At 42.4% G+C, this 25,922-nt stretch overlaps 1 protein-coding gene across 2 annotated transcripts; it reads left to right on the top strand.

Annotated features, from left to right (window-relative positions):
* Positions 1-10,881: 10,881 nt before the first annotated feature.
* Positions 10,882-25,918, top strand: p2ry8 (P2Y receptor family member 8). Of its 2 annotated transcripts, XM_046362666.1 has the most exons (4): positions 10,882-10,988; positions 18,704-18,792; positions 22,865-23,183; positions 23,324-25,918. In XM_046362666.1, the coding sequence occupies exons 3-4, from the start codon at positions 22,891-22,893 to the stop codon at positions 24,081-24,083; spliced, it is 1,053 nt and encodes a 350-aa protein (XP_046218622.1). In that variant the 5' UTR covers positions 10,882-10,988; positions 18,704-18,792; positions 22,865-22,890; the 3' UTR covers positions 24,084-25,918. The 2 variants fall into 2 exon arrangements, with proteins under 2 accessions (XP_046218622.1, XP_046218623.1); XM_046362667.1 differs by lacking the exons at positions 10,882-10,988; positions 18,704-18,792 and having other exon boundaries at positions 22,637-23,183.
* The last annotated feature ends 4 nt before the right edge of the window (positions 25,919-25,922 follow it).

Raw genomic sequence — 25,922 nt, 5'->3', positions numbered from 1 at the left:
AGTTAAAACAATCTAACAATGGAGGTTTTATCAAAAAATACTTTATATACCTCTACCGGTATGCCATCAAGCCCTGGGTTTTTTTCCAGACTGAAAGGAGTTAATAGCCTCAAAGTTCTTCCTCTGTAATTTGGCCTTCGCACTGATCTTTCTGTACATTTGTTAATTTTCAATTTTTTTATATTGTTTGGAAAGAATGCCTTACCGTAATCTTCATTCAGTGGGAGAGGATGAGACGGATAAGAGAACATCTGCCTAAAATAATTAGTTTCCTCTATTAAAATATTATTTGGAGAATCATAGATGACTCCATCTTCAGTAACGAGTTTCTGCAAATTATTTTTGTTAGCGTTCCTGTATTGGAGATTCAAGAAGAATTTTGCGCATTTTTCTCCATATTCCATCCAGTTTTCTTTATTTTTGTAATAGATTACATTAGACCGTTCTTGAATAAGTTCCTCGAGTTCTTTTTATTTTTCCTCTAACTTATTTTGTATCTCTGTAGTATCGTTTTTATTGCTCTCTACCTGTACTATTAGTTCATGGATTTCCCTTGTTAGTCTTGTTTCTTTAGCCAGAAACTGCTTTTTTATTATTGATGAATATTGAATTGAATGACCCCTGAAGGTACATTTAAATGTATCCCAAACAACAAAGGGATTTGATGAACCTATATTATACTGGAAAAATTCAGTTCTAAATTATTTTGTCTTAGTTAAAAATATGTTGTCCTCCAGTAAACTTGGATTACATTTCCAATATCCCTGTCCACGTGGAAAATCTATAAGAGTTACAGTGCCTTGCGAAAGTATTCGGCCTCCTTGAACTTTGCGACCTTTTGCCACATTTCAGGCTTCAGGTATTTTGTTTTGTGAAGAATCAACAACAAGTGGGACACAATCATGAAGTGGAACGACATTTATTGGATATTTCAAACTTTTTTAACAAATCAAAAATTGAAAAATTGGGCGTGCAAAATTATTCAGCCCCTTTACTTTCAGTGCAGCAAACTCTTTCCAGAAGTTCAGTGAGGATCTCTGAATGATCCAATGTTGACCTAAATGACTAATGATGATAAATACAATCCACCTGTGTGTAATCAAGTCTCCGTATAAATGCCCCTGCACTGTGATAGTCTCAGAGGTCCGTTAAAAGCGCAGAGAGCATCATGTAGAACAAGGAACACACCAGGCAGGTCCGAGATACTGTTGTGAAGAAGTTTAAAGACGGATTTGGATACAAAAAGATTTCCCAAGCTTTAAACATCCCAAGGAGCACTGTGCAAGCAATAATATTGAAATGGAAGGAGTATCAGACCACTGCAAATCTACCAAGACCTGGCCGTCCCTCTAAACTTTCAGCTCATACAAGGAGAAGACTGATCAGAGATGCAGCCAAGAGGCCCATGATCACTCTGGATGAACTGCAGAGATCTACAGCTGAGGTGGGAGACTCTGTCCATAGGACAACAATCAGTCGTATATTGCACAAATCTGGCCTTTATGGAAGAGTGGCAAGAAGAACCCCATTTCTTAAAGATATCCATAAAAAGTGTCGTTTAAAGTTTGCCACGAGCCACCTGGGAGACACACCAAACATGTGGAAGAAGGTGCTCTGGTCAGATGAAACCAAAATTGAACTTTTTGGCAACAATGCAAAACATTATGTTTGTCGTAAAAGCAACACAGCTCATCAACCTGAACACACATCCCCACTGTCAAACATGGTGGTGGCAGCATCATGGTTTGGGCCTGCTTTTCTTCAGCAGGGACAGGGAAGATGGTTAAAATTGATGGGAAGATGGATGGAGCCAAATACAGGACCATTCTGGAAGAAAACCTGATGGAGTCTGCAAAAGACCTGAGACTGGGACGGAGATTTGTCTTCCAACAAGACAATGATCCAAAACATAAAGCAAAATCTACAATGGAATGGTTCAAAAATAAACATATCCAGGTGTTAGAATGGCCAAGTCAAAGTCCAGACCTGAATCCAATCAAGAATCTGTGGAAAGAACTGAAAACTGCTGTTCACAAATGCTCTCCATCCAACCTCACTGAGCTCAAGCTGTTTTGCAAGGAGGAATGGGAAAAAAATTCAGTCTCTCGATGTGCAAAACTGATAGACATACCCCAAGCGACTTACAGCTGTAATCGCAGCAAAAGGTGGCGCTACAAAGTATTAACTTAAGGGGGGCTGAATAATTTTGCACGCCCAATTTTTCAGTTTTTGATTTGTTAAAAAAGTTTGAAATATCCAATAAATGTCGTTCCACTTCATGATTGTGTCCCACTTGTTGTTGATTCTTCACAAAAAAATACAGTTTTATATCTTTATGTTTGAAGCCTGAAATGTGGCAAAAGCTCGCACAGTTCAAGGGGGCCGAATACTTTCGCAAGGCACTGTATGTGAATGCCAATTTGATGATGATCCGATCGCATTCTGTCTCCTATTAAAACTTTTTTTGACCTTTTGATGCAAGAGAGAAAGAGACAAAGAGACAGAAAGAAAGAGACGAGAAAGAGACAAGAAAATAGTCAAGACGACTAGCTTGATTAAGTCTCCTCCATGTATATCTCACTGTTTCTGAGTTTTTTAGACTCCAAATATCCACTATTTCTAATGTGTCTTTAATATTTGTGATTTCCTTAAGGGCACGGTGATGATAGTTTGTAGAGTGATTAACTTTACGGTCCATTGAGGTACTTAAGACTGTGTTAGATGATTAGATAATTTGTTGCCTGTAAGTTCAACAAATTGGTATAAATGTTTTCAAAGAAGTGTGGATCATCCAGATTTGCACCATATCGATTAATGAGACAAATCTCTTTTTCGTCCACTTTCATATTCAAAAGGATCCACCTTCCTTGCGAATCATTCCTGATTATTTGCCACTTCAGATCAACATTTTTGTTAATTAATATCATTACACCCTTTGAGTTCCTTTGTCCATGACAGGAAATTATTTCACCACCCCATTCCTTTTCCCACGCAACTTCATCTAAGGATGTAGAGTGAGTTTCCTGTAAACAGTGTGTTATATTCATTTTCTTTTAGCCATGTAAAGACTGATCTTTTTTTATAATCCGCCAGACCGTCACAATTATAACTAGCTGTACTTATTTCACCCCTTACTATAACGAGATACAATTCTCAGTCTAAATTGACCATAATTAGTGCTTGTAAAGTTACTGCCATCAGAGGTATTATGAAGGTCAAAACTAGAGCTTTCAAATGTCTAATATTTAGAATTCAAGAAATAGGTTCTAGCAATATTTGTTTTTATTCCCTTGCCTGTTTGCCTGTGAGCAAATGCCACAGATGTTAGAAAATTGAGACAAATTATGTGTGTAACAAATCTAGGTTGATGTGTATGATATTGGATATGATATAATGAGTGTGTATGATGTCTGTATAAGAGTAAGACTTTAATGTGTGATTTCCAAATAAATAATAACTGCCAAATTGCATGTTTGAGTGTCTATGTGTGCGAATAGCCTTAATATTCATAATTGTAATCCATATCGTATCACCATCATAGTTGCATCATAATTACCTTTAACATTAATTGAAAAACACATCCCAGCATTTCCATAGCAATTGACGTTTCACATGATCATGGGAGACCTTGCATTACTCCAGAGACGGGTTCACTAAAGTACAAATGTATTCCGTACAATATGTTATTATTCCCCAATGACCATATTTTGATATTTTTTATTTATTTTACCTTTATTTAACCAGGCAAGTCAGTTAAGAACACATTCTTATTTTCAATGACGGCCTGGGAACAGTGGGTTAACTGCCCGTTCAGGGGCAGAACGACAGATTTGTACCTTGTCAGCTCGGGGGTTTGAACTCGAAACCTTCCGGTTACTAGTCCAACACTCTAACCACTAGGCTATGCTGCCGCCCCATATAAACATATATAAACTTGTAGACAAATACATAAAAAAGCGACAAACAATAAACACGTTAAATTATAAAACAGTTCTCGACATAGAGAGGGAGAGAAAAGAGAGTGAGAAAAGAGTGCAAGATCAGGTGTGTGTATAAGTCCGTATGTGTAAGCAAGCATGTAATTGAGTACGTTTGTGTTCATATTCACTCCATAATGTTCAGATATTTTAAACAGTTCCCATACTTTATTTTTTTTGTAACCTGAAGTCCCTGTAGAATTTAGTACAGACACAGTGTTATGGAACTGTCTCAGAAAAGCTGTCCATCTATAAAGAGTTTGTCCACAATGATAAAGGCACACCTACCATCCATCCTTTGTTGTCTTTGTACCTTATACAGTCTCTTTAGACGTTCATTTATCTCCTTTGGAAATTGGTTATTGAGACCGAATTTGGTCCTTTTAAGCTCCCTTCCTCTGCTTTTGATCAGCTTCTTTTGTTGGTAGTGTTCAAATTTGGCGATGATCGGTCGGGGACCTTTGGTCATGTCTCTCCGTGCTCCAAGCCTGTGTACTCGGTGGAAAGCCACCCTGTTTACAGTCTCTATAGGAAGTTTCAATACGGATTTCATGAATTCTCTGATCGCGGCCTCTTGATTATTGGATGCGTCCTCAGGAATACCAGGAGAAAAATTATATTTTCACGCATGCTATGACTTTGTATGTCTAGTAGCGTCTCCATCACCCTGTTTTCCTTGAGTAGACAATCCATGTTGGAATCGTGTATTTTTACCTTGGCTGTGAGTGACTTGTTTTCTCTTTGGAGCTTGAGAATTTCACTCTGGCTGAACTCCAAACACCCCCTCAAGTCCTGCTACCTCCTCACACAACTTTTCCACTGTTGCATGGATTCCAGCCAGAGCACTAGCATCTACCTCAATGGTAAGTAAATCGTCCGTGTATGTAGATGAATCTGTTATTCTTTTTTTGTCAGATTAAAGTTATTTTGTGAGGTGGTCAGATCTTTCCACGAAGGAGTATGTTGTTCCTCCATACATAGCTTAAAGCTGTTGGTATGTCTATTTCCCTCAGGATCTGATTGGTATCCAGATTGGCTCTATACTGCAACCAGTTGTTTTACGAGAAGATAACAATGAGTCTTTCCCACGACGAAGACAGGTGTCTGTAGTACTGCCAGCTAGCACTCGCAGAATTGACGCCAAAAGAAAAAGGAACACAAACTTGCAGTCTCAGCCGTAAAGGCTAACCGCGTTGTGGAATTCTTAGTAACAAAACTTTAGTTGGGATTAAAATCGATTTAATAAAAATATTTTAATGTAAACAAACCGAGTGTAGCAGTACAGTGTCCTGTTGTGCTCTCTGATGACATCTCTCTCTTGTAATGTAAAGTCTCTCTCTCGTAACGTAATCACTCCAGTGTTCCATCCACCGCTTCCGAGTATATTACTCGGTAATGTTCAATCTCTAGATAATAAAGTAGACGTGCTCAGGGTGAGGATCTCCTTCCAGAGAGACAAAAGGGATTGTAAACATACTCTGCTTCATGGAAACATGGCTGCCTCTGGATATTCTTTCTCCGTCTATTCAGCGATCCTCGTTTGCTAAGTCAAACGGCACCGCTGGTTCTGCTCACACTGCCCAACCCTGTGCTCTGACCTCTTTCTCCCCTCTCTCTCCAGATGAAATCTCGCGTTTTGTGACGGCCGGCCGCCCAACAACCTGCCCGCTTGACCCTATCCCCTCCTCTCTTCTCCAGACCATTTCCGGAGACCTTCTCCCTTACCTCACCTCGCTCATCAACTCATCCCTGACCGCTGGCTACGTCCCTTCCGTCTTCAAGAGAGCGAGAGTTGCACCCCTTCTGAAAAAACCTACACTCGATCCCTCCGATGTCAACAATTACAGACCAGTATCCCTTCTTTCTTTTCTCTCCAAAACTCTTGAACGTGCCGTCCTTGGCCAGCTCTCCCGCTATCTCTCTCTGAATGGCCTTCTTGATCCAAATCAGTCAGGTTTCAAGACTAGTCATTCAACTGAGACTGCTCTTCTCTGTATCACGGAGGCGCTCCGCACTGCTAAAGCTAAGTCTCTCTCCTCTGCTCTCATCCTTCTAGACCTATCGGCTGCCTTCGATACTGTGAACCATCAGATCCTCCTCTCCACCCTCTCCGAGTTGGGCATCTCCGGCGCGGCCCACACTTGGATTGCGTCCTACCTGACAGGTCGCTCCTACCAGGTGGCGTGGCGAGAATCTGTCTCCTCACCACGCGCTCTCACCACTGGTGTCCCCCAGGGCTCTGTTCTAGGCCCTCTCCTATTCTCGCTATACACCAAGTCACTTGGCTCTGTCATAACCTCACATGGTCTCTCCTATCATTGCTATGCAGACGACACACAATTAATCTTCTCCTTTCACCCTTCTGATGACCAGGTGGCGAATCGCATCTCTGCATGTCTGGCAGACATATCAGTGTGGATGACGGATCACCACCTCAAGCTGAACCTCGGCAAGACGGAGCTGCTCTTCCTCCCGGGGAAGGACTGCCCGTTCCATGATCTCACCATCACGGTTGACAACTCCATTGTGTCCTCCTCCCAGAGCGCTAAGAACCTTGGCGTGATCCTGGACAACACCCTGTCGTTCTCAACTAACATCAAGGCGGTGGCCCGTTCCTGTAGGTTCATGCTCTACAACATCCGCAGAGTACGACCCTGCCTCACACAGGAAGCGGCGCAGGTCCTAATCCAGGCACTTGTCATCTCCCGTCTGGATTACTGCAACTCGCTGCTGGCTGGGCTCCCTGCCTGTGCCATTAAACCCTACAACTCATCCAGAACGCCGCAGCCCGTCTGGTGTTCAACCTTCCCAAGTTCTCTCACGTCACCCCGCTCCTCCGCTCTCTCCACTGGCTTCCAGTTGAAGCTCGCATCCGCTACAAGACCATGGTGCTTGCCTACAGAGCTGTGAGGGGAACGGCACCTCAGTACCTCCAGGCTCTGATCAGGCCCTACACCCAAACAAGGGCACTGCGTTCATCCACCTCTGGCCTGCTCGCCTCCCTACCACTGAGGAAGTACAGTTCCCGCTCAGCCCAGTCAAAACTGTTCGCTGCTCTGGCCCCCCAATGGTGGAACAAACTCCCTCACGACGCCAGGACAGCGGAGTCAATCACCACCTTCCGGAGACACCTGAAACCCCATCTCTTTAAGGAATACCTAGGATAGGATAAGTAATCCTTCTCACCCCCCCCTTTAAGATTTAGATGCACTATTGTAAAGTGACTGTTCTACTGGATATCATAAGGTGAATGCACCAATTTGTAAGTCGCTCTGGATAAGAGCGTCTGCTAAATGACTTAAATGTAAATGTAAATCTGGGTTCTCAGTACATCGTGCAGACAGGAATAAAGAACTCATGCATGCTCATGTATTAACGTACACGTGTGTATGTGCCTATCTCCTAATTTCAATGTTATCCAATACAATGAGATCTGTAGATTCTCTGTCTTTATCAACATAAGGGCTCAATTGCAGTTCTTTATCGACAGTTGTCGGAAGTTAACATACACTTTGGTTGGAGTCATTAAAACTCATTTTTTCAACCACTCCACACATTTCTTGTTAAGAAACTATAGTTTTGGCATGTCGGTTAGGACATCTACTTTGTGCATGACACAAGTAATTGTTCCAACAATTCCAGTTGGTCAGAAGTTTACATACACTATGTTGACTGTGCCTTTAAACAGCTTGGATAATTCCAGAAAATTATGTCATGGCTTTAGAAGCTTCTGATATGCTAATTGACATACTTTGAGTCAATTGGAGGTGTACCTGTGGATGTATTTCAAGGCCTACCTTCAAACTTAGTGCCTCTTTGCTTAACATCATGGGAAAATCCAAAGAATGAGCCAATACCTCATAAAAAAATAATTGTAGACCTCCACAAGACTGGTTCATTCTCTGGAGCAATTTCCAAATGCCTGAAGGTACCACATTCATCTGTACAAACAATATTTTGCAAGTAGTAAACACCATGGGACCACGCAGCCGTCATCCTGCTCAGGAAGGAGACGCGTTCTGTCTCCTATGAATGAAAGTACTTTGGTGCGAAAATTGCCATTTTTTCAGAGAAAACAAATTATTTTAAAGAAATCAGTGTTATTGTAATTTTGAGTGTTTCATCTAAATGTACACCCCATCTCAGAGCTACACAAAAGGCACTCTATTTGTGGAATGACCCTCTTCACAGATGTGAGTCAGATCTGTAATCTGTGTGTGGAGAGTCAGCGAGCAAGATCTACCTATCTGCTTACAATTGTGAAATGTGATGTTATGAGACTGAAGTGGGAACAGAGAACAGTGTGCTTTCTTCATTGTTGTTCAGCAGATTCACGAGATGTCTGGTCATGAGCAGGCATGGGCTGTCTTCCTGTTACTAGCAAGAGTTCAGCTTTTACCGTATCCTATAATCATTGGGTTATTGTGATGACACAGGAGGCGTGCCCTTTCATGACAACTTGACATTTTTTTGAAATTATATGTTAAGCGTATCTCTGCTCTCCTCCAGTTTAATGTTTAGAGCTGTGAGGTGTGCCATGTTTATAAAGTCATGCTAGCCATTAATGACTTGCCTCGCTGTAACTATGAAAGTACATGTACACAGCTGTCTACGTATACATAATTAATTTAACTCTGCAAAATACTGGCATCTTTAGAGTGAGAGCAACCTTAGTGTGTGGATCTACAGTATATTGTAATAATAATTACATTATTACTTTTTAATATTACTTATTGTTGCATTATTATTTTACACATTGTACATATGATTGTTTGTTATAATATATTGTAACAATTCGAAATCATTTGTCTAGCATTGTGTCTGATGTTGATGTTGTGAGGATGGGTTTGTAACTCACTGGGATGTTGCTTGGTTAAAAAACTCACAAGCTGCTGGTGTGAAAGGATGTGGTGAGAAAGGTGAAAGCTGCATGGTAGGACGTACAGTTGAAGTCGGAAGTTTACATACACTTAGGTTGGAGTCATTAAAACCTGTTTTTCAACCACTCCACAAATGTCTTGTTATGAAACTATACTTTTGGCAAGTTGGTTAGGACATCTACTTTGTGCATGACACAAGTAATTTTTCCAACAATTGTTTACAGACAGATTATTTCACTAAATTGACTGTGCCTTTAAACAGCTTGGAAAATTCCAGAAAATTATGTCATGGCTTTAGAAGCTTCTGATAGGCTAATTGACCTAATTTGGATCAATTGGAGGTGTACCTGTGGATGTATTTCAAGGCCTACCTTCAAACTCAGTGGGAAAATGTGAAAATGAAAATTGAGTGTATGTAAACTCCTGACCCACTGGGAATGTGATGAAAGAAATAAAGGCTGAAATAAATAATTCTCTCTATTATTATTCTGACATTTCACATTCTTAAAATAAAGTGGTGATCCTAACTGACCTAAAACAGGGAATTTTTACTCTTTTTAAATGTCAGGAATTGTGAAAAACTGAGTTTAAATGTAGTTAGCCAACGTGTATGTAAATGTCCGACTTCAACTGTATGTGAATATGCATGTTCATGTATTGATGTGCACATGTGTGGATCTCCCAATTTCAACATTGTCCAACCCAATGAGATCTGTAGATTCTTCTTTCTCTGTCTTTGTCACCATAAGGGCTCAAATGCAGGGCTCTATCTACCTCTCTGGGAAGAAGTTAGACTTCAAGCTAGCTTGTCATTAATATTTGTTTGTTAATGGAGAAGTCCTAACTCAGCATATTTAACTACACTTTGGGGAAGTGTTTTACTGTATATACACATATAATAAGAAATATTTAGACAATAGCTGCCCAAATGTTAGGGATTTGCAATGTTGTCGTCAGCCATTTTTTCTAGGTCGTTATTATAAAGGAGAACGTGTACTCAATCAATTTACCTAATAAAGGAAATGCAAATACCAAACACAAACAGATTGCACTATGTACACCTTGTTTATTAGTGTTATGGTGGCAAAATAGTTGGATATGAAGATATTACGCACCTCCCCTTTTCTACAGTAAATTGCAACTATTTCTGACCCTCTACAGTACCAAATGCATCCATCCCCCAACCGCCCTTCTCTGATTCGAGTATGTGTATTCTCAGACTTAAGTACTGCTCTGTCTATTTTGCTATATCTGGGCCATATCCATTTGGTGATACGTTGCTCCTGGGTCATTCTGCGAATAGTGTGCCTTTTGGGTAGTGTAATTTTGCCCAAAATAACAATTTATTTAATGAATTGTAACATTGTTTAATAAAGAACACATGTTCAACTTCATAACAAACATCCCATCTCAAGAGTTAAAATTAAGAGAAATGTATATAAAAGTGAGTGATTGTGGACTGTGAAAGGGTTGACAGTTTCATCTTAAATCAACCATTGAAGCTTGTTTTGTGCCACAGGGAGAGGAAATAGAAAATGTCCGAAAGAGTAGCTTACCAGCTTACCTGCTTTTACTCTATGATTTGACAATACATTTTATGATTTGACTTTTTTATTTTTTATTGTGAAAATCTTGTGGTTCAATGGATAAAACATTTCCCAGAAGTCTGACATTTTCAGAGAATTTTATATATATATATTTTTAAGAAAACAGTGCTTTGAGTGTTTCATCAGTGTTTCAACAAAATGCACACACAATCTAAGAACAGTGCTTTGAGTGTTTCATCAGTGTTTCATCAAAATGCACACACAATCTTAGACATACACAAAAGGCACTCTTTTTGTGGAATGACCTTCTTCACAGACGTGTCAGATATGTAATCTGTGTGTGGAGAGTTGGCGAGCAACTGCTTACGACTGTGAAATGTGATGTTATGAGACTGAAGTGGGAACAGAGAACAGTGTGCTTTCTTCATTGTTGTTCACCAGATTCACGAGATGCCTGCTCATGGGCAGGCATGGGCTGTCTTCCTGTTGATAGCAAGAGTTCAGCTTTTACTGTATCCTATAATCATGGGGTTATTGTGACAACACAAGAAGAGTGACCTTTCACTACAACTTTAAGATGTTTGGTAAATATTTTTTTATAATGTGTTAAGTATATCTCTGTTCTCCTAAGATTTCTACATGGTTCTCTTTTCATTCATAGTGTTTTTATCCACTCCTCCAGTTCAATGTTTAGACCTGTGTGCTGTGCCCGTGTGTATAAAGTCATGCTAGTCATCAATTACATGCCTCACTGTAACTGGGAAAGTACATGTGTGCAGCTGTCTACTCATACATAGTTAATTTAACTCTGCAAAATATCGGCATCTTTAGAATGAGAGCAACCTTATTTTTTAATTCTATATTGTAATAATGTTTATTACATTATTACTTATTATTTGTACTACTTGTTATTATATTATTATTTTATATACTGTAAATATAATTGTTTGTTAATATATAGTGACATTATTTCTAAATATCTTGGCTAGCATTGATGTTGTGAGGATGGGTTTGTTGCTCACTGGTCTATTGCTTGGTTAAATCATTGACAGGCTGGAGGTGTGTTCACCCCGCTACCATCTAGAAGGCGGTGACAGTACAGTTGTGTCAAAGCTTGGACACATGAGACTGATAAATAGATTCTATCTCCAGGCCACGAGACTGGTAAACAGTCACCACAGGCCGGCCTCCACCCAATTGATAATATGCAGGTCAATCTCTCCTGGTGAGGAGAGCTTGATTGCATCACTGCTTGTCTTTGTGAGAGGTATTGACATGTTGAAATCACAGAGGTGCCTGTTTAAGCAACTACCGCACAGCTCAGACACCCATACCTACACCACAAGACATGCCACCAAAGGTCTCTTCACAGTCCAGAACAGACTACAGGAAACACACAGTACGACATAGAGCCATGACTACATGGAACGCTATTCCACATCATGTAACTCAGTCAAGCAGTAAAATCAGAATTTATTTTAAAAAACTGCTAAAACTGCACCTTATGGAACAGCGTGGACTGTGAAGAGACACACATACACAGCATTCGCAAACACATAAACTCTACACACATACTCTACCATTCAAAAGTTTGGAGTCACTTAGAAATGTCTTTGTTTGTGAAAGAAAAGCTCATTTTTGTACCTTAAAATAACATCAAATTGATCAGAAATACAGTGTAGACTGTGTTAAAGTTGTAAATGACTATTGTAGCTGGAAATGGCAGGTATTTTTAAGGAATATCTACATAGGGGTACAGAGGCCAGTTATCATCACTCCTGTGTTCTAATGGCACGTTGTGTTAGCTAATCCAAGTTTATCATTTTAAAAGGCTAATTTATTAGAAATCCATTTTGCAATTATGTTACCACAGCAGAAAACTGTTGTTCTGATTAAAGAAGCAGTAAAACTGGCCTTACTTAGACTAGTTGAGTATCTGGAGCATCAACATTTATGGGTTCGATTACAGGCTCAAAAGAGCTTTCTTCTGAAACTCATCAGTCTATTCTTGTTCTGAGAAATGAAGGCTATTCCATGGGAAAAATTGCAAAGAAACTGAAGATAAAATACAACGCAGTTTACTACTACCTTCACAGAACAGCGCAAACTGTCTCTAACCAGAATAGAAACAGGAGTGGGAGGCTCCGGTGCACAACTGAGCTAGAGGACAAGTACATGAGTGTCTAGTTTGAGAAACAGACACCTCACAAGTCCCCAACTGGCAGCTTCATTAAATAGTACCCACAAAACACCAGTCTCAACATTAACAGTGAAGAGGCGATTCCGGGATGCTGGCTTTCTAGGCAGAGTAAAGAAAAATCCATATCTCAGCCTGTGTTATGCAGGTGAATGAGGACCCAGAAGCGACTTAACGAAAACAGAGTCTTTATTCCAGTCTTAGAAAAAAGTGATAATCCTGGATATTATCTAGGTGAAAGCAAAAACAGGAAAACTGAAATCCACTCGTCAGTAGAGAGGAATGACTGGAGACTCGACCACAGACTGCAGGTCGCTTCGGGAAGGCACCGGCCGTAGCTGACATTGACACCTGCTCACACGCAGCATCTGAAGAAGGTAAAACACGACAGGGCGGAACAAGGACACAGAACAGCGAACATCATACAAGGATCCGACAAGGACAGAAGCGGAAAACAGAGGGAGAAATAGGGACTCTAATCAGAGGGCAAAATAGGGGACAGGTGTGAAAAGAGTAAATGAGGTAGTTAGGAGAATGAGGAACAGCTGGGAGCAGGAACGGAACGATAGAGAGAGAGAGCGAGAGAGGGAGAGAGGGAGGGGGAGAGAGAGGGATAGAAAGAGGGAAAGAACCTAATAAGACCAGCAGAGGGAAACGAATAGAAGGGAAGCACAGAGACAAGACATGATAATCAATGACAAAACATGACAGTACCCCCTCACTCACCGAGCGCCTCCTGGCGCACTCGAGGAGGAACCCTGGCGGCAACGGAGGAAATCATCAATCAACGAACGGTCCAGCACGTCCCGAGATGGAACCCAACTCCTCTCCTCAGGACCGTAACCCTCCCAATCCACTAAGTACTGGTGACCACATCCCCGAGAACGCATGTCCATGATCTTCCGTACCTTGTAAATAGGTGCGCCCTCGACAAGGACGGGGGGGGGAGGGAAGACGAACGGGGGCGCGAAGAAAAGGCTTGACACAGGAGACATGGAAGACAGGGTGGACGCGACGAAGATGTCGCGGAAGAAGCAGTCGCACAGCGACAGGATTGCGACCTGAGAGACACGGAACGGACCAATGAACCGCGGAATCAACTTGCGAGAAGCTGTCGTAAGGGGAAGGTTACGAGTGGAAAGCCACACTCTCTGACCGCGACAATACCTAGGACTCTTAATCCTACGTTTATTGGCGGCTCTCACAGTCTGCGCCCTGTAACGGCAAAGTGCAGACCTGACCCTCCTCCAGGTGCGCTCACAACGTTGGACAAAAGCCTGAGCGGAGGGAACGCTGGACTCGGCGATTTGGGACGAGAACAGAGGAGGCTGGTACCCAAGACTACTCTGAAACGGAGATAGCCCGGTAGCAGACGAAGGAAGCGAGTTGTGAGCGTATTCTGCCCAGGGGAGCTGTTCTGCCCAAGACGCAGGGTTTCGAAAAGAAAGGCTGCGTAATATGCGACCAATCGTCTGATTGGCCCTTTCTGCTTGACCATTAGACTGGGGATGAAAACCGGAAGAGAGACTGACGGAAGCACCAATCAAACGACAGAACTCCCTCCAAAACTGTGACGTGAATTGCGGGCCTCTGTCTGAAACGGCGTCTAACGGGAGGCCATGAATTCTGAACACATTCTCAATGATGGTTTGTGCCGTCTCCTTAGCGGAAGGAAGCTTAGCGAGGGGAATGAAATGTGCCGCCTTAGAGAACCTATCGACAACCGTAAGAATCACAGTCTTCCCCGCAGACAAAGGCAGACCGGTAATAAAGTCTAAGGCGATGTGAGACCATGGTCGAGAAGGAATGGGAAGCGGTCTGAGACGACCGGCAGGAGGAGAGTTACCTGACTTAGTCTGCGCGCAGTCCGAACAAGCAGCCACGAAACGGCGCGTGTCACGCTCCTGAGTAGGCCACCAAAACCGCTGGCGAATAGAAGCAAGCGTACCCCGAACGCCGGGGTGGCCAGCTAACTTGGCAGAGTGAGCCCACTGAAGAACAGCCAGACGAGTAGAGACAGGAACGAAAAGAAGGTTACTAGGACAAGCGCGCGACGACGCAGTGTGAGTGAGTGCTTGCTTTACCTGTCTCTCAATTCCCCAGACAGTCAACCCGACAACACGCCCTTCAGGGAGAATCCCCTCGGGGTCAGTAGAAGCCACAGAAGAACTAAAGAGACGGGATAAGGCATCAGGCTTGGTGTTCTTATTACCCGGGCGATAAGAAATCACGAACTCGAAACGAGCGAAAAACAACGCCCAATGAGCCTGACGTGCATTAAGTCGTTTGGCAGAACGGATGTACTCAAGGTTCTTATGGTCAGTCCAAACGACAAAAGGAACGGTCGCCCCCTCCAACCACTGTCACCATTCGCCTAGGGCTAAGCGGATGGCGAGCAGTTCGCGGTTACCCACATCATAGTTGCGTTCCGATGGCGACAGGCGATGAGAAAAATAAGCGCAAGGATGGACCTTATCGTCAGAATGGAAGCGCTGGGATAGAATGGCTCCCACGCCCACCTCTGAAGCGTCAACCTCGACAATGAATTGTTTAGTGACGTCAGGAGTAACAAGGATAGGAGCGGATGTAAAACGCTTCTTGAGGAGATCAAAAGCTCCCTGGGCGGAACCGGACCACTTAAAGCACGTCTTGACAGAAGTAAGAGCTGTGAGAGGGGCAGCAACTTGACCGAAATTACGAATGAAACGCCGATAGAAATTAGCGAAACCTAGAAAGCGCTGCAACTCGACACGTGACTTAGGAACGGGCCAATCACTGACAGCCTGGACCTTAGCGGGATCCATCTGAATGCCTTCAGCGGAAATAACAGAACCGAGAAATGTGACAGAGGAGACATGAAAGGCGCACTTCTCAGCCTTCACGTAGAGACAATTCTCTAAAAGGCACTGGAGTACACGTCGAACGTGCTGAACATGAATCTCGAGTGACGGTGAAAAAATCAGGATATCGTCAAGGTAGACGAAAACAAAGATGTTCAGCATGTCTCTCAGTACATCATTAACTAATGCCTGAAAGACAGCTGGAGCATTAGCGAGACCGAACGGCAGAACCCGGTATTCAAAATGCCCTAACGGAGTGTTAAACGCCGTTTTCCACTCGTCCCCCTTTCTGATGCGCACGAGATGGTAAGCGTTACGAAGGTCCAACTTAGTAAAGAACCTGGCTCCCTGCAGAATTTCGAAGGCTGACGACATAAGGGGAAGCGGATAACGATTCTTAACCGTTATGTCATTCAGCCCTCGATAATCCACGCAGGGGCGCAGAGTACCGTCCTTCTTCTTAACAAAAAAAACCCCCGCTCCGGCGGGAGAGGAAGAAGGCACCACGGTACCGGTGTCGAGAGAAACAGACAAATAATCCTCGAGAGCCTTACGTTCGGGAGCCGACAGAGAGTATAGTCTACCCCGAGGGGCAGTGGTCCCCGGAAGGAGATCAATACAACAATCATACGACCGGTGAGGAGGAAGGGAGTTGGCTCTGGACCGACTGAAGACCGTGCGCAGATCATGATATTCCTCCGGCACTCCTGTCAAATCACCAGGTTCCTCCTGAGAAGAGGGGACAGAAGAAACAGGAGGGATAGCAGACATTAAACACTTCACATGACAAGAAACGTTCCAGGATAGGATAGAATTACTAGACCAATTAATAGAAGGATTATGACATACTAGCCAGGGATGACCCAAAACAACAGGTGTAAAAGGTGAACGAAAAATCAAAAAGGAAATGGTCTCACTGTGGTTACCAGATACTGTGAGGGTTAAAGGTAGTGTCTCACATCTGATACTGGGGAGAAGACTACCATCTAAGGCGAACATGGGCGTGGGCTTCCCTAACTGTCTGAGAGGAATGTCATGTTTCCGAGCCCATGCTTCGTCCATAAAACAACCCTCAGCCCCAGAGTCTATCAAGGCACTGCAGGAAGCAGCCGAACCGGTCCAGCGTAGATGGACCGACAAGGTAGTACAGGATCTTGATGGAGAGACCTGAGTAGTAGCGCTCACCAGTAGCCCTCCGCTTACTGATGAGCTCTGGCTTTTACTGGACATGAAATGACAAAATGTCCAGCAGAACCGCAATAGAGGCAAAGGCGGTTGGTGATCCTCTGTTCCCTCTCCTTAGTCGAGATGCGAATACCTCCCAGCTGCATGGGCTCAGTCTCTGAGCCGGAGGGCGGAGATGGTTGAGATGCGGAGAGGGGGAACACCGTTAACGCGAGCTCTCTTCCACGAGCTCGGTGACGAAGATCTACCCGTCGTTCTATGCGGATGGCGAGTGCAATCAAAGAGTCCACGCTGGAAGGAACCTCCCGGGAGAGAATCTCATCTTTAACCTCAGCGTGGAGTCCCTCCAGAAAACGAGCGAGCAACGCCGGCTCGTTCCAGTCACTGGAGGCAGCAAGAGTGCGAAACTCTATAGAGTAATCCGTTATGGATCGATCACCTTGACATAGGGAAGCCAGGGCCCTGGAAGCCTCCTTACCAAAAACTGAACGATCAAAAACCCGTATCATCTCCTCTTTAAAGTTCAGATAATTGTTAGAACACTCAGCCCTTGCCTCCCAGATAGCTGTGCCCCACTCCCGAGCCCGACCAGTAAGGAGTGAAATGACGTAAGCGATCCGAGCTCTCTCTCTTGAGTATGTGTTGGGTTGGAGAGAGAACACAATATCACACTGGGTGAGAAAGGAGCGGCACTCAGTGGGCTGCCCAGAGTAACATGGTGGGTTATTAACCCTAGGTTCCGGAGACTCGGAAGACCAGGAAGTAGCTGGTGGCACGAGACGAAGACTCTGAAACTGTCCTGAGAGGTCGGAAACCTGAGCGGCCAGGGTCTCAACGGCATGACGAGCAGCAGACAATTCCTGCTCGTGTCTGCCGAGCATTGCTCCCTGGATCTCGACGGCAGTGGTGCGAGAATCCGTAGTCGCTGGGTCCATTCTTGGTCGGATCCTTCTGTTATGCAGGTGAATGAGGACCCAAAAGTGACTTAACGAAAACAGAGTCTTTATTCCAGTCTTAGAAAAAAGTGATAATCCTGGATATTATCTAGGTGAAAGCAAAAACAGGAAAACTGAAATCCACTCGTCAGTAGAGAGGAATGACTGGAGACTCGACCACAGACTGCAGGTCGCTTCGGGAAGGCACCGGCCGTAGCTGACATTGACACCTGCTCACACGCAGCATCTGAAGAAGGTAAAACACGACAGGGCGGAACAAGGACACAGAACAGCGAACATCATACAAGGATCCGACAAGGACAGAAGCGGAAAACAGAGGGAGAAATAGGGACTCTAATCAGAGGGCAAAATAGGGGACAGGTGTGAAAAGAGTAAATGAGGTAGTTAGGAGAATGAGGAACAGCTGGGAGCAGGAACGGAACAATAGAGAGAGAGCGAGAGAGGGAGAGAGGGAGGGGGAGAGAGAGGGATAGAAAGAGGGAAAGAACCTAATAAGACCAGCAGAGGGAAACGAATAGAAGGGAAGCACAGAGACAAGACATGATAATCAATGACAAAACATGACAGCCTGGCTAATAAAAATAAAAATGAAGATGGGCAAAAGAACACAGACACTGGACAGAGGAACTCTGCCTAGAAGGCCAGCATCCCCGAGTCACCTCTTCAATGTTGACGTTGAGACTGGTGTTTTGCGGGTACTATTTAATGAAGCTGCCATTTGAGGACTTGTGAGGCGTCTGGATATGGAACTGGGCCGACATTCTGATTTTCTCATAGAAATAAGCCCGATCTCAATACAGTTTTCTGTTCCCAAAACTACAATCTGTTATGAACACAGTGCACTTAGTGTTGTGGACGTAACCTTTTGGCATTAAAATGAGTCCTATAAAAAATTTATGGCATTATATACAAGGCGTGCAAGAGCGAATTTAATTATTGCACACGCACACTTTTTTTCCAGGTCGTTGTTGTAAATGAGAATGTATTCTGAATCAACTTACCTAATAAAAGGAAAGCAAATACCAAACAGAATGCACATACATTATTACACCTTGTTTACTAGTTTTGCCTGCCTATGGCAGTTGGATATGAAGACATGACGCACTTCCCTTATTCGACAGTAACGTGCACCCGTTTCCTGACCTGCTACAGTACAATGCATCCATCCCCCAACCGCCCCTCTCTGAATCAAGTCTGTGTATTCACAGAGGTAAGTACTGCTCTGTCTCTTTGCTTTACACTTTTTACATTTTGAATTGTAACCTTTATTTAACTAGGCAAGTCAGTTAAGAACAAATTCTTATTTGAAATGACGTCCTACACTGGCCAAACCCGGACGACGCTGGGCCAACTGTGTGTCGCCCTATGGGACTCCCATTCACGACCGGTAGTGATACAGCCTGGATTCATGTCTGTAGTGACGCCTCTAATACTGAGATGCAGTGCCTTAGACCGCTGCGCCACCTGGGATCCCTTAATACAAAGATACTTCAATTTGAACTGTTAATGTCCAAAATCTGAATTCGAGATTGATAAAGATTTAGCCTAAAATATGTAATTGTTCTTTGTTTTAATTCAGAGTACCTTGTCTCAGAAATGGGGATAATGTTCAGATATATTATGTTCTATATTTGAAGTAAGAATGAAGGAATTCTGTTTAGATGCATACAGTACCTGTACTATTTACTTTTGGCAAAGCTTGTGTTTTGGTTAAATAATATAAGGTTAGATTGCCACTTCACTTGCACATGGAGGGGGATTTACTGTGCAAGAGCCAAGATACACTGTTGGAATTTCATGCACTTTTGGAATTTCATATTTTGTACAACACTGGAAATGTGTTCTATAGTATATAGAAAGCGCCAGCAGACACAGTCACATTTGGTATGTGGTTATTAACACCCTCAATATGTTTGGGTGAAAGTGTATTTAGTCCTTGTGGTGTGTGCTAGTGTTGTAATATTTTACAATGGGAAGTTCAGTCCAGAGCCAAACACACATTATTGTCACCACAAGAATAGAAAAATATCACACTCAATGCAAAAAAAATGATTTTATAGACAATATTTTTATACTAACACCTATAATACATGGTACAGTTCATCATACACAATAGTTGTTGTTGCCTAAAGCCCTATTTGCACAGGACTGGTATTACAAGAGATTCTCAGTTATGTTATTTCCCATAATTAATGTAGTTCCAGAGGACTATTAGCACAGTCTTAGTTTTTAACTGTCCCCTTTAATACTTTTTTCATTCAGAATGGACTTTCGGGTGGAAGGCTGTTCTAGATGTGATGATATTTCAACTTATCGATGGTATAGCCTAATATTGGCTTTCAGTAAGAGAAAGTTTAAATAGTAATGCACTTCAATGAAGAAACAAACTGTATGCAGTCACATGCATACATTACATACATACATACATACATACATACATACATACATACATACATACATACATACATACATACATACATACATACATACATACATACATACATACATACATACATACATACATACATACATACATACATACATACATACATACATACATACATACATACATACATACATTGCATTTTAGGCTTAATTTGCATGATTGCAACTACTTATACATTTAGAGACTTTGGGTTATTTTGGTCCTTTAAAGGTGCAATATGCAGAAATCGCTCCCCCATTTCCTGGTTGCTATCATTTGAAAGGTTTGCCTTATTTCAGTTTGTGATAAAATAAGCAATAGACGGAGTAGAGAATCACTGTACCATCTAAACCACTGTGAAATATATTTTATATACATAAAAATATTGTATTTTTAAAGGTTTGAAACTGGTTGTACAAAACTGAAAGTAAAAGACACAAAATTAAAATTAAGAACTGGAAGCATAAAAATAGAGCACATAGAACAGATCTACCACTTCTTAGACTTGCTTTCAATAAGAATGACAGTTCTATAACTCACATTTTTATGTGAATTTGGTCAGGTCACCAATAAAGTTACATATTGCAAATGTAATAATAATACTTTAAAAAAGCAAACATAAACATTTCAACAATTAGTTGTAAATGTATATTTTCTTTGTTTATCATACTGCCATCATCAAAATTGAATGACTTTTTACCACATTCAAATGGACATTTGTCTATAATTTTAAAGCTTACTGCATGTAATCAAACATAACTTAAAAAAGCTCATTTCATAGAGAATGTTAAAATGGGACTATATGTAATAACTTGCTCTGAAGAGATCGTGATTGGGTCTAAATCAGAGTTTCCCAAACTCTGTCCTGGGGCCCCCCTTGTGTGCACATTTTGGTTTTAGCACTGGCATTACACAGCTGATTCAAATAACGAACTCATCATCAAGCTTTTATTATTTGAATCAGCTGTGTTGGGGGGGTGCACAGGACAGAGTTTGGGAAACCCTGGCCTAAATAAGCGTTTGGTGGACAACATTTATTGTTCTTCTCTTTGACTGCCATTTACAGAAAGTCAGAGTCTTTCCGCATGCCCACACATTTTTCTCAGCTTCAGAAGAATCTGCATTCACCGATTTTGTTTGTGGTTATCCCACAAACAGACAAAAAAGTGTAGCCCTCCACAAGTCTGATTCATCCTTGGGAGCAATTTCCTAACGCCTGAAGGTACCAAGTTCATCTGTACAAACAATAGTACGCAAGTATAAACACCATGGAACCAGGCAGTCATCATCCTGCTCAGGAAAGAGACACGTTTTTTCTCCTAGAGATGAACGTACTTTGGTGTGAAAAGTGAAAATCAATCCCAGAACCTTGTGAAGATGCTGGAGGAAAAAGGTACAAAAGTATCTATATCCACAGTAAAACGAGTCCTATATCGACATAACCTGAAAGGCCGCTCAGCAAGGAAGAAGCCACTACTCCCGCCATAAAAAAGCCAGACTATGGTTTGCAACTGCACATGGGACAAAGGTCATACTTTTTGGAGAAATGTCCTCAGGTCTGATGAAACAAAAATATAACAGTTTGGCCATAGAGACCATCGTTATGTTTGGAGGAAAAAGGGGGAGGCTTGCAAGCAGAAGAACACCATCCCAACCGTGAAGCACGGGGGTGGCAGCATCATGTTGTGGGCGTGCTTTGCTGCAGGAGGGACTGGTGCACTTCACAAAATAGATGGCATCATGAGGGAAGAAAATTATGTGGCTACATTGAAGCAACATCTCAAGACATCAGTCAGGAAGTTAAAGCTTGGTCGCAAATGGTTCTTCCAAATGGACAATTACCCCAAGCATACTTCCAAAGCTGTGGCAAAATTACTTAATGACAACAAAGTCAAGGTATTGGAGTGGCCATCACAAAGCCCTGACCTAAATCATATAGAAATGTTGAGGGCAGAACTGAAAAAGTGTGGGCGAGCACGGAAGCCTTACAAACCTGACTCAGTTACACCAGCTCTGTCTGGAGGAATGGGCCAAAATTCACCCAACTTATTGTAGGAAGCTTTTGGAAGGCTACCCAAAAAGTTTAACCAAAGTTAAACAATTTAAAGGCGATGCTACCAAGAACTAATTGAGTGTAACTTCTGACCCTCTGGGAATGTGAGGTAAGAAATAAAAGCTGAAATAAATCACTCTACTATTATTCTGACATTTCACATTCTTAAAATAAAGTGGTGATCCTAACTGACCTAAGATAGGGAATTTTTACTCGGATTAAATGTCAGGACTTGTGAAAAACTGAGTTTAAATGTATTTGGCTAAGGTATGTATGTAAACCTCTGACTTCAACTGTATGTACACTACCGTTCAAAAGTCTGGGGTCACTTAGAAATGTTCTTGTTTTGAAAGAAAAGCACATTTTTTGTCCATTTAAAAATAACATGAAATTCAGCGTAGACATTGGTAATGTCGTGCATGACTATTGTAGCTGGACACGGTAGATTTTTGATGGAATATCTACATAGGTGTACAGAGGCCCTTTATCAGCAACCATCACTCCTGTGATCCAATGGCACGTTGTGTTAGCGAATACAAGTTTATCATTTTAAAAGGCTAATTGATCATTAGAAAACCCTTTTGCAATTATGTTAGCACAACTGAAAACTGTTGTCCTTATTAATGAAGGAATAAAATTACCCTATTAGGGTGTGGTGAAAATTCATTGGCACATTATTGTCTGCCAATTCTTGTTTTAAAAGAAAAGTTCAGATCCGACGTGACACTAGCTAGTACATTGGGTTACAGACAAGACAATTCTATTCTATCCTTTTACATAATCTACATGTCTGTCTGATCATAGGTAGTCTGTGTGAAGTCATTGTCACCATGGCATGGAGTACCAACAGCACCAAACTGGACAACGTCACATTGTCCCTGTTCCAGAACACGACAGCCAGCACTGCTATCTCCATCATCTACATCGTGGTCACCGTCATCAACCTGACAGGAAATGGCCTCTCCATGTGGCTTCTCCTCTTCCGTACCTCTCCCAAAACCCCCTCCATTATCTTCATGATAAACCTTACCCTGACTGACCTGGTCTTGGGCCTCGTCCTGCCCTTCCAGATCAAGTATCAGATGCAGGGGCATAATTGGAGCCTGGGCCCGGGCGTATGCAGGTATTCTTCTTTATTTTTTTTATCATCATTTATTTATCCTGATTAGTCTCATTGAGAAATATGCCTTTTCCATGCCCTGAGCAAACAAATCTCTTTTGTCACAGATGAATAACGATTAAATATATTCTGATCTTTCATAGGCTCCTGACCGTGGTGTTCTTTGCCAACATGTACTGCTCAATTCTAACTATGACCGCCATCAGTGGAGACCGCTACCTGGGCATCTGTTGGCCCATGCTCTTCCGTGAGACCAGGGAAAGGAAGTCATTCGCTGTTATCGGCTGTTTGGCCATGTGGACAGTCGTCCTATCTGTCCTGTACCCATTAATGACAACCGACCTGACGTTCCACGTTCCAGAACTCGAGATCACCACCTGCTTTGACGTTCTGAAGAGGGACATGCTTCCATCGATGGAGGCCTGGGCTGCTTTCCTCCTTACTCTGTTTGTCATCCTTTTCCTCATCCCGTTCTGCATCACTGTATTCTGCTACATCGGCATCATCCGCAAGCTGGCCCGAGTTTCCAAGACCAACCAGAAAGAGAAAGCTATCCGTCTTGCCGTCACCGTCCTAACGGTCTTCACACTATGCTTTGCTCCCAACAACATCCTCCTCCTGGCTCACACCATCCGGAGGCTCTTCTACGGGGACTCCCTCTACATGGCCTACAAGCTGACTCTTTCCCTCAGTTGCCTCAACAGCTGCCTCGACCCCTTCATCTACTACTTTGCCTCTAGGGAGTTCCGTCAAAAGCTGAGGCAGATGCTAAGGCTGAGAACACTGAGCAGTCTGGACACAGGGAAGACAGACCCGCACCGAGAGAGCCTGTACTCTGCCCATTATGTGTCTGGGGGACAGGGCGGAGAAAACGGCAGAGTTTCTGTTAAACAACACTGTTAAAAAACTTTGTCTGTAAAGTGAAGAGAGAGGGCAGATGACAACCGAGATGACATGTCGCAATGTCTCGTGTTGGGACAAATGACATTTCACAATAATTTCACAGGATGGAATGTTTTTGTGTGCTGTATATAGATTAACAAACTAGGACAGACGGTGCTTCTGCATTTCCAAAGTTAGGGCTCTATTCAATCAGATCTGCTTTTGCCGACATCGGCATAGCTGTTGTTTTGATGCTGTCAGAGGTGGAACTGAGTTAGAGCTGACAAATCCACAAGTCGCTCCTGGCAGTAAACCTAAAGAGGACATTGCAAGTGATTTCGCATTAACAGAAAAAATTTGCAGCCTTGTTTACAAGTTTGAACACTGGAATGTGAGATGTAATCGACACTTGGTTTAAGATGATAGAATTTAGTTGAATGATTTTTCAATTTGGAAGTAATTATTTATATAAAGCCTACACTCGCTCTGAACTTCTAACGGAAGTGGGGCGGGTGTGGCTTTCCTGACAGTGATTGCAAGAGCCGCTGCTCACTAATTTGACAGCTCCAATGCAGTTCCACCTCCGACACTGCCAAAACCTTGGCTTAATATGATTGAATCTTGGCCTTAGTTAAAACTTTTTTTTACAAAAAAGGGTTCTTTATTTTGTGAAAGAATGTTGCATAAAGATAGGAATAAGATGTGGCGAAGTGAGAGCTAGGCTCCTTTCACCACCAATGTGCTCTCTGTCTCCTGCCAATTCGGGCAAATTCATTATTTCATTATGTGAATTATTAAGTATACCCTTTGTTTGTTCAATGTTTATTGATTCCCCGCTAATTATATCACCAGTAATGCATTTACTGTTAATCACAGTAATTTCCCAGTAATCTAGACCGTTATGGTTTGGTTACATCGCTAATCTTTGTTCTTTCCTGAAATATATATGCATATGAATTTACCGTTCTAAGTCTCAGAGGGGACACATTGTTTTCAGATCTCACAAACTATGCTACACTTGTCAGAAATATGTTTTGGGTTATTTCATTCGATGTAGGAGTTTCCAGTCATTTTCCCCAATGTCGTTAGTTTGGAGCGCTCAAAGTTTGCATTTGTCTGGTTTCTTCGTCCTTTCTAATGTTGAGAGCACACACATCTGAGCATGGATAGAAAGAGGCCTAGGGCTATATGGCCTCTGTGTTATGATTGAGGTCAAAACTGTGAGTTGAAAGAAAATTATGAAGTGGTCAATTTAGAAACTGTGATTAAATGTTAAACTCAAGCCTTGATGGATATAGAAATTATCTTTGGAAGTGTATATGTATATTTTTGAAGTCCTGTGAACCAGATTCGTTTTGGTTTCTCAGCACGGCCGAAAGTACTTACCACCAGTCTAAACAGAGTGCCTGCTGTAATTTGAAAACCGATTTGGCAGTCAGACGTCCACTGGCGGGGTGGTCCCTAAAACACACCACGCAGTCAGCGAACGGCAGGCCATAATTCGGTGGATGTGTTTTCACCTTTAAGGGAAGGCTGTGTAGTCTTGCCCTACCTGTGTATGTTCAGATATGACAGGTTAAGCCTGATTCCTAGGTTATTTATTTTGGCTGTTGCCAGTGTATGATATATATTGAAAATCTAAACAACAATATCTAGAAAACAACTGACTGTAACTAAAACACTCCTTAAAAAACTGATCTTGATCTGAAAAATTATAGGCCCATCTCAAACCTCCCGAGTGGCGCAGCGGTCTAAGGCACTGCATCTCAGTGCTTGAGGCATCACTACAGACACCCTGGTTCAATTCCAGGCTGTATGACTACAGGCCATGATTGGGAGTCCCATAGGGCAGTGCACAAT

The sequence above is a fragment of the Oncorhynchus gorbuscha genome, linkage group LG09 (assembly GCF_021184085.1).
Source record: "Oncorhynchus gorbuscha isolate QuinsamMale2020 ecotype Even-year linkage group LG09, OgorEven_v1.0, whole genome shotgun sequence".
In the NCBI taxonomy this organism is placed as follows: domain Eukaryota; kingdom Metazoa; phylum Chordata; class Actinopteri; order Salmoniformes; family Salmonidae; genus Oncorhynchus; species Oncorhynchus gorbuscha.
This window is presented reverse-complemented; position numbering and strand designations above follow the sequence as displayed.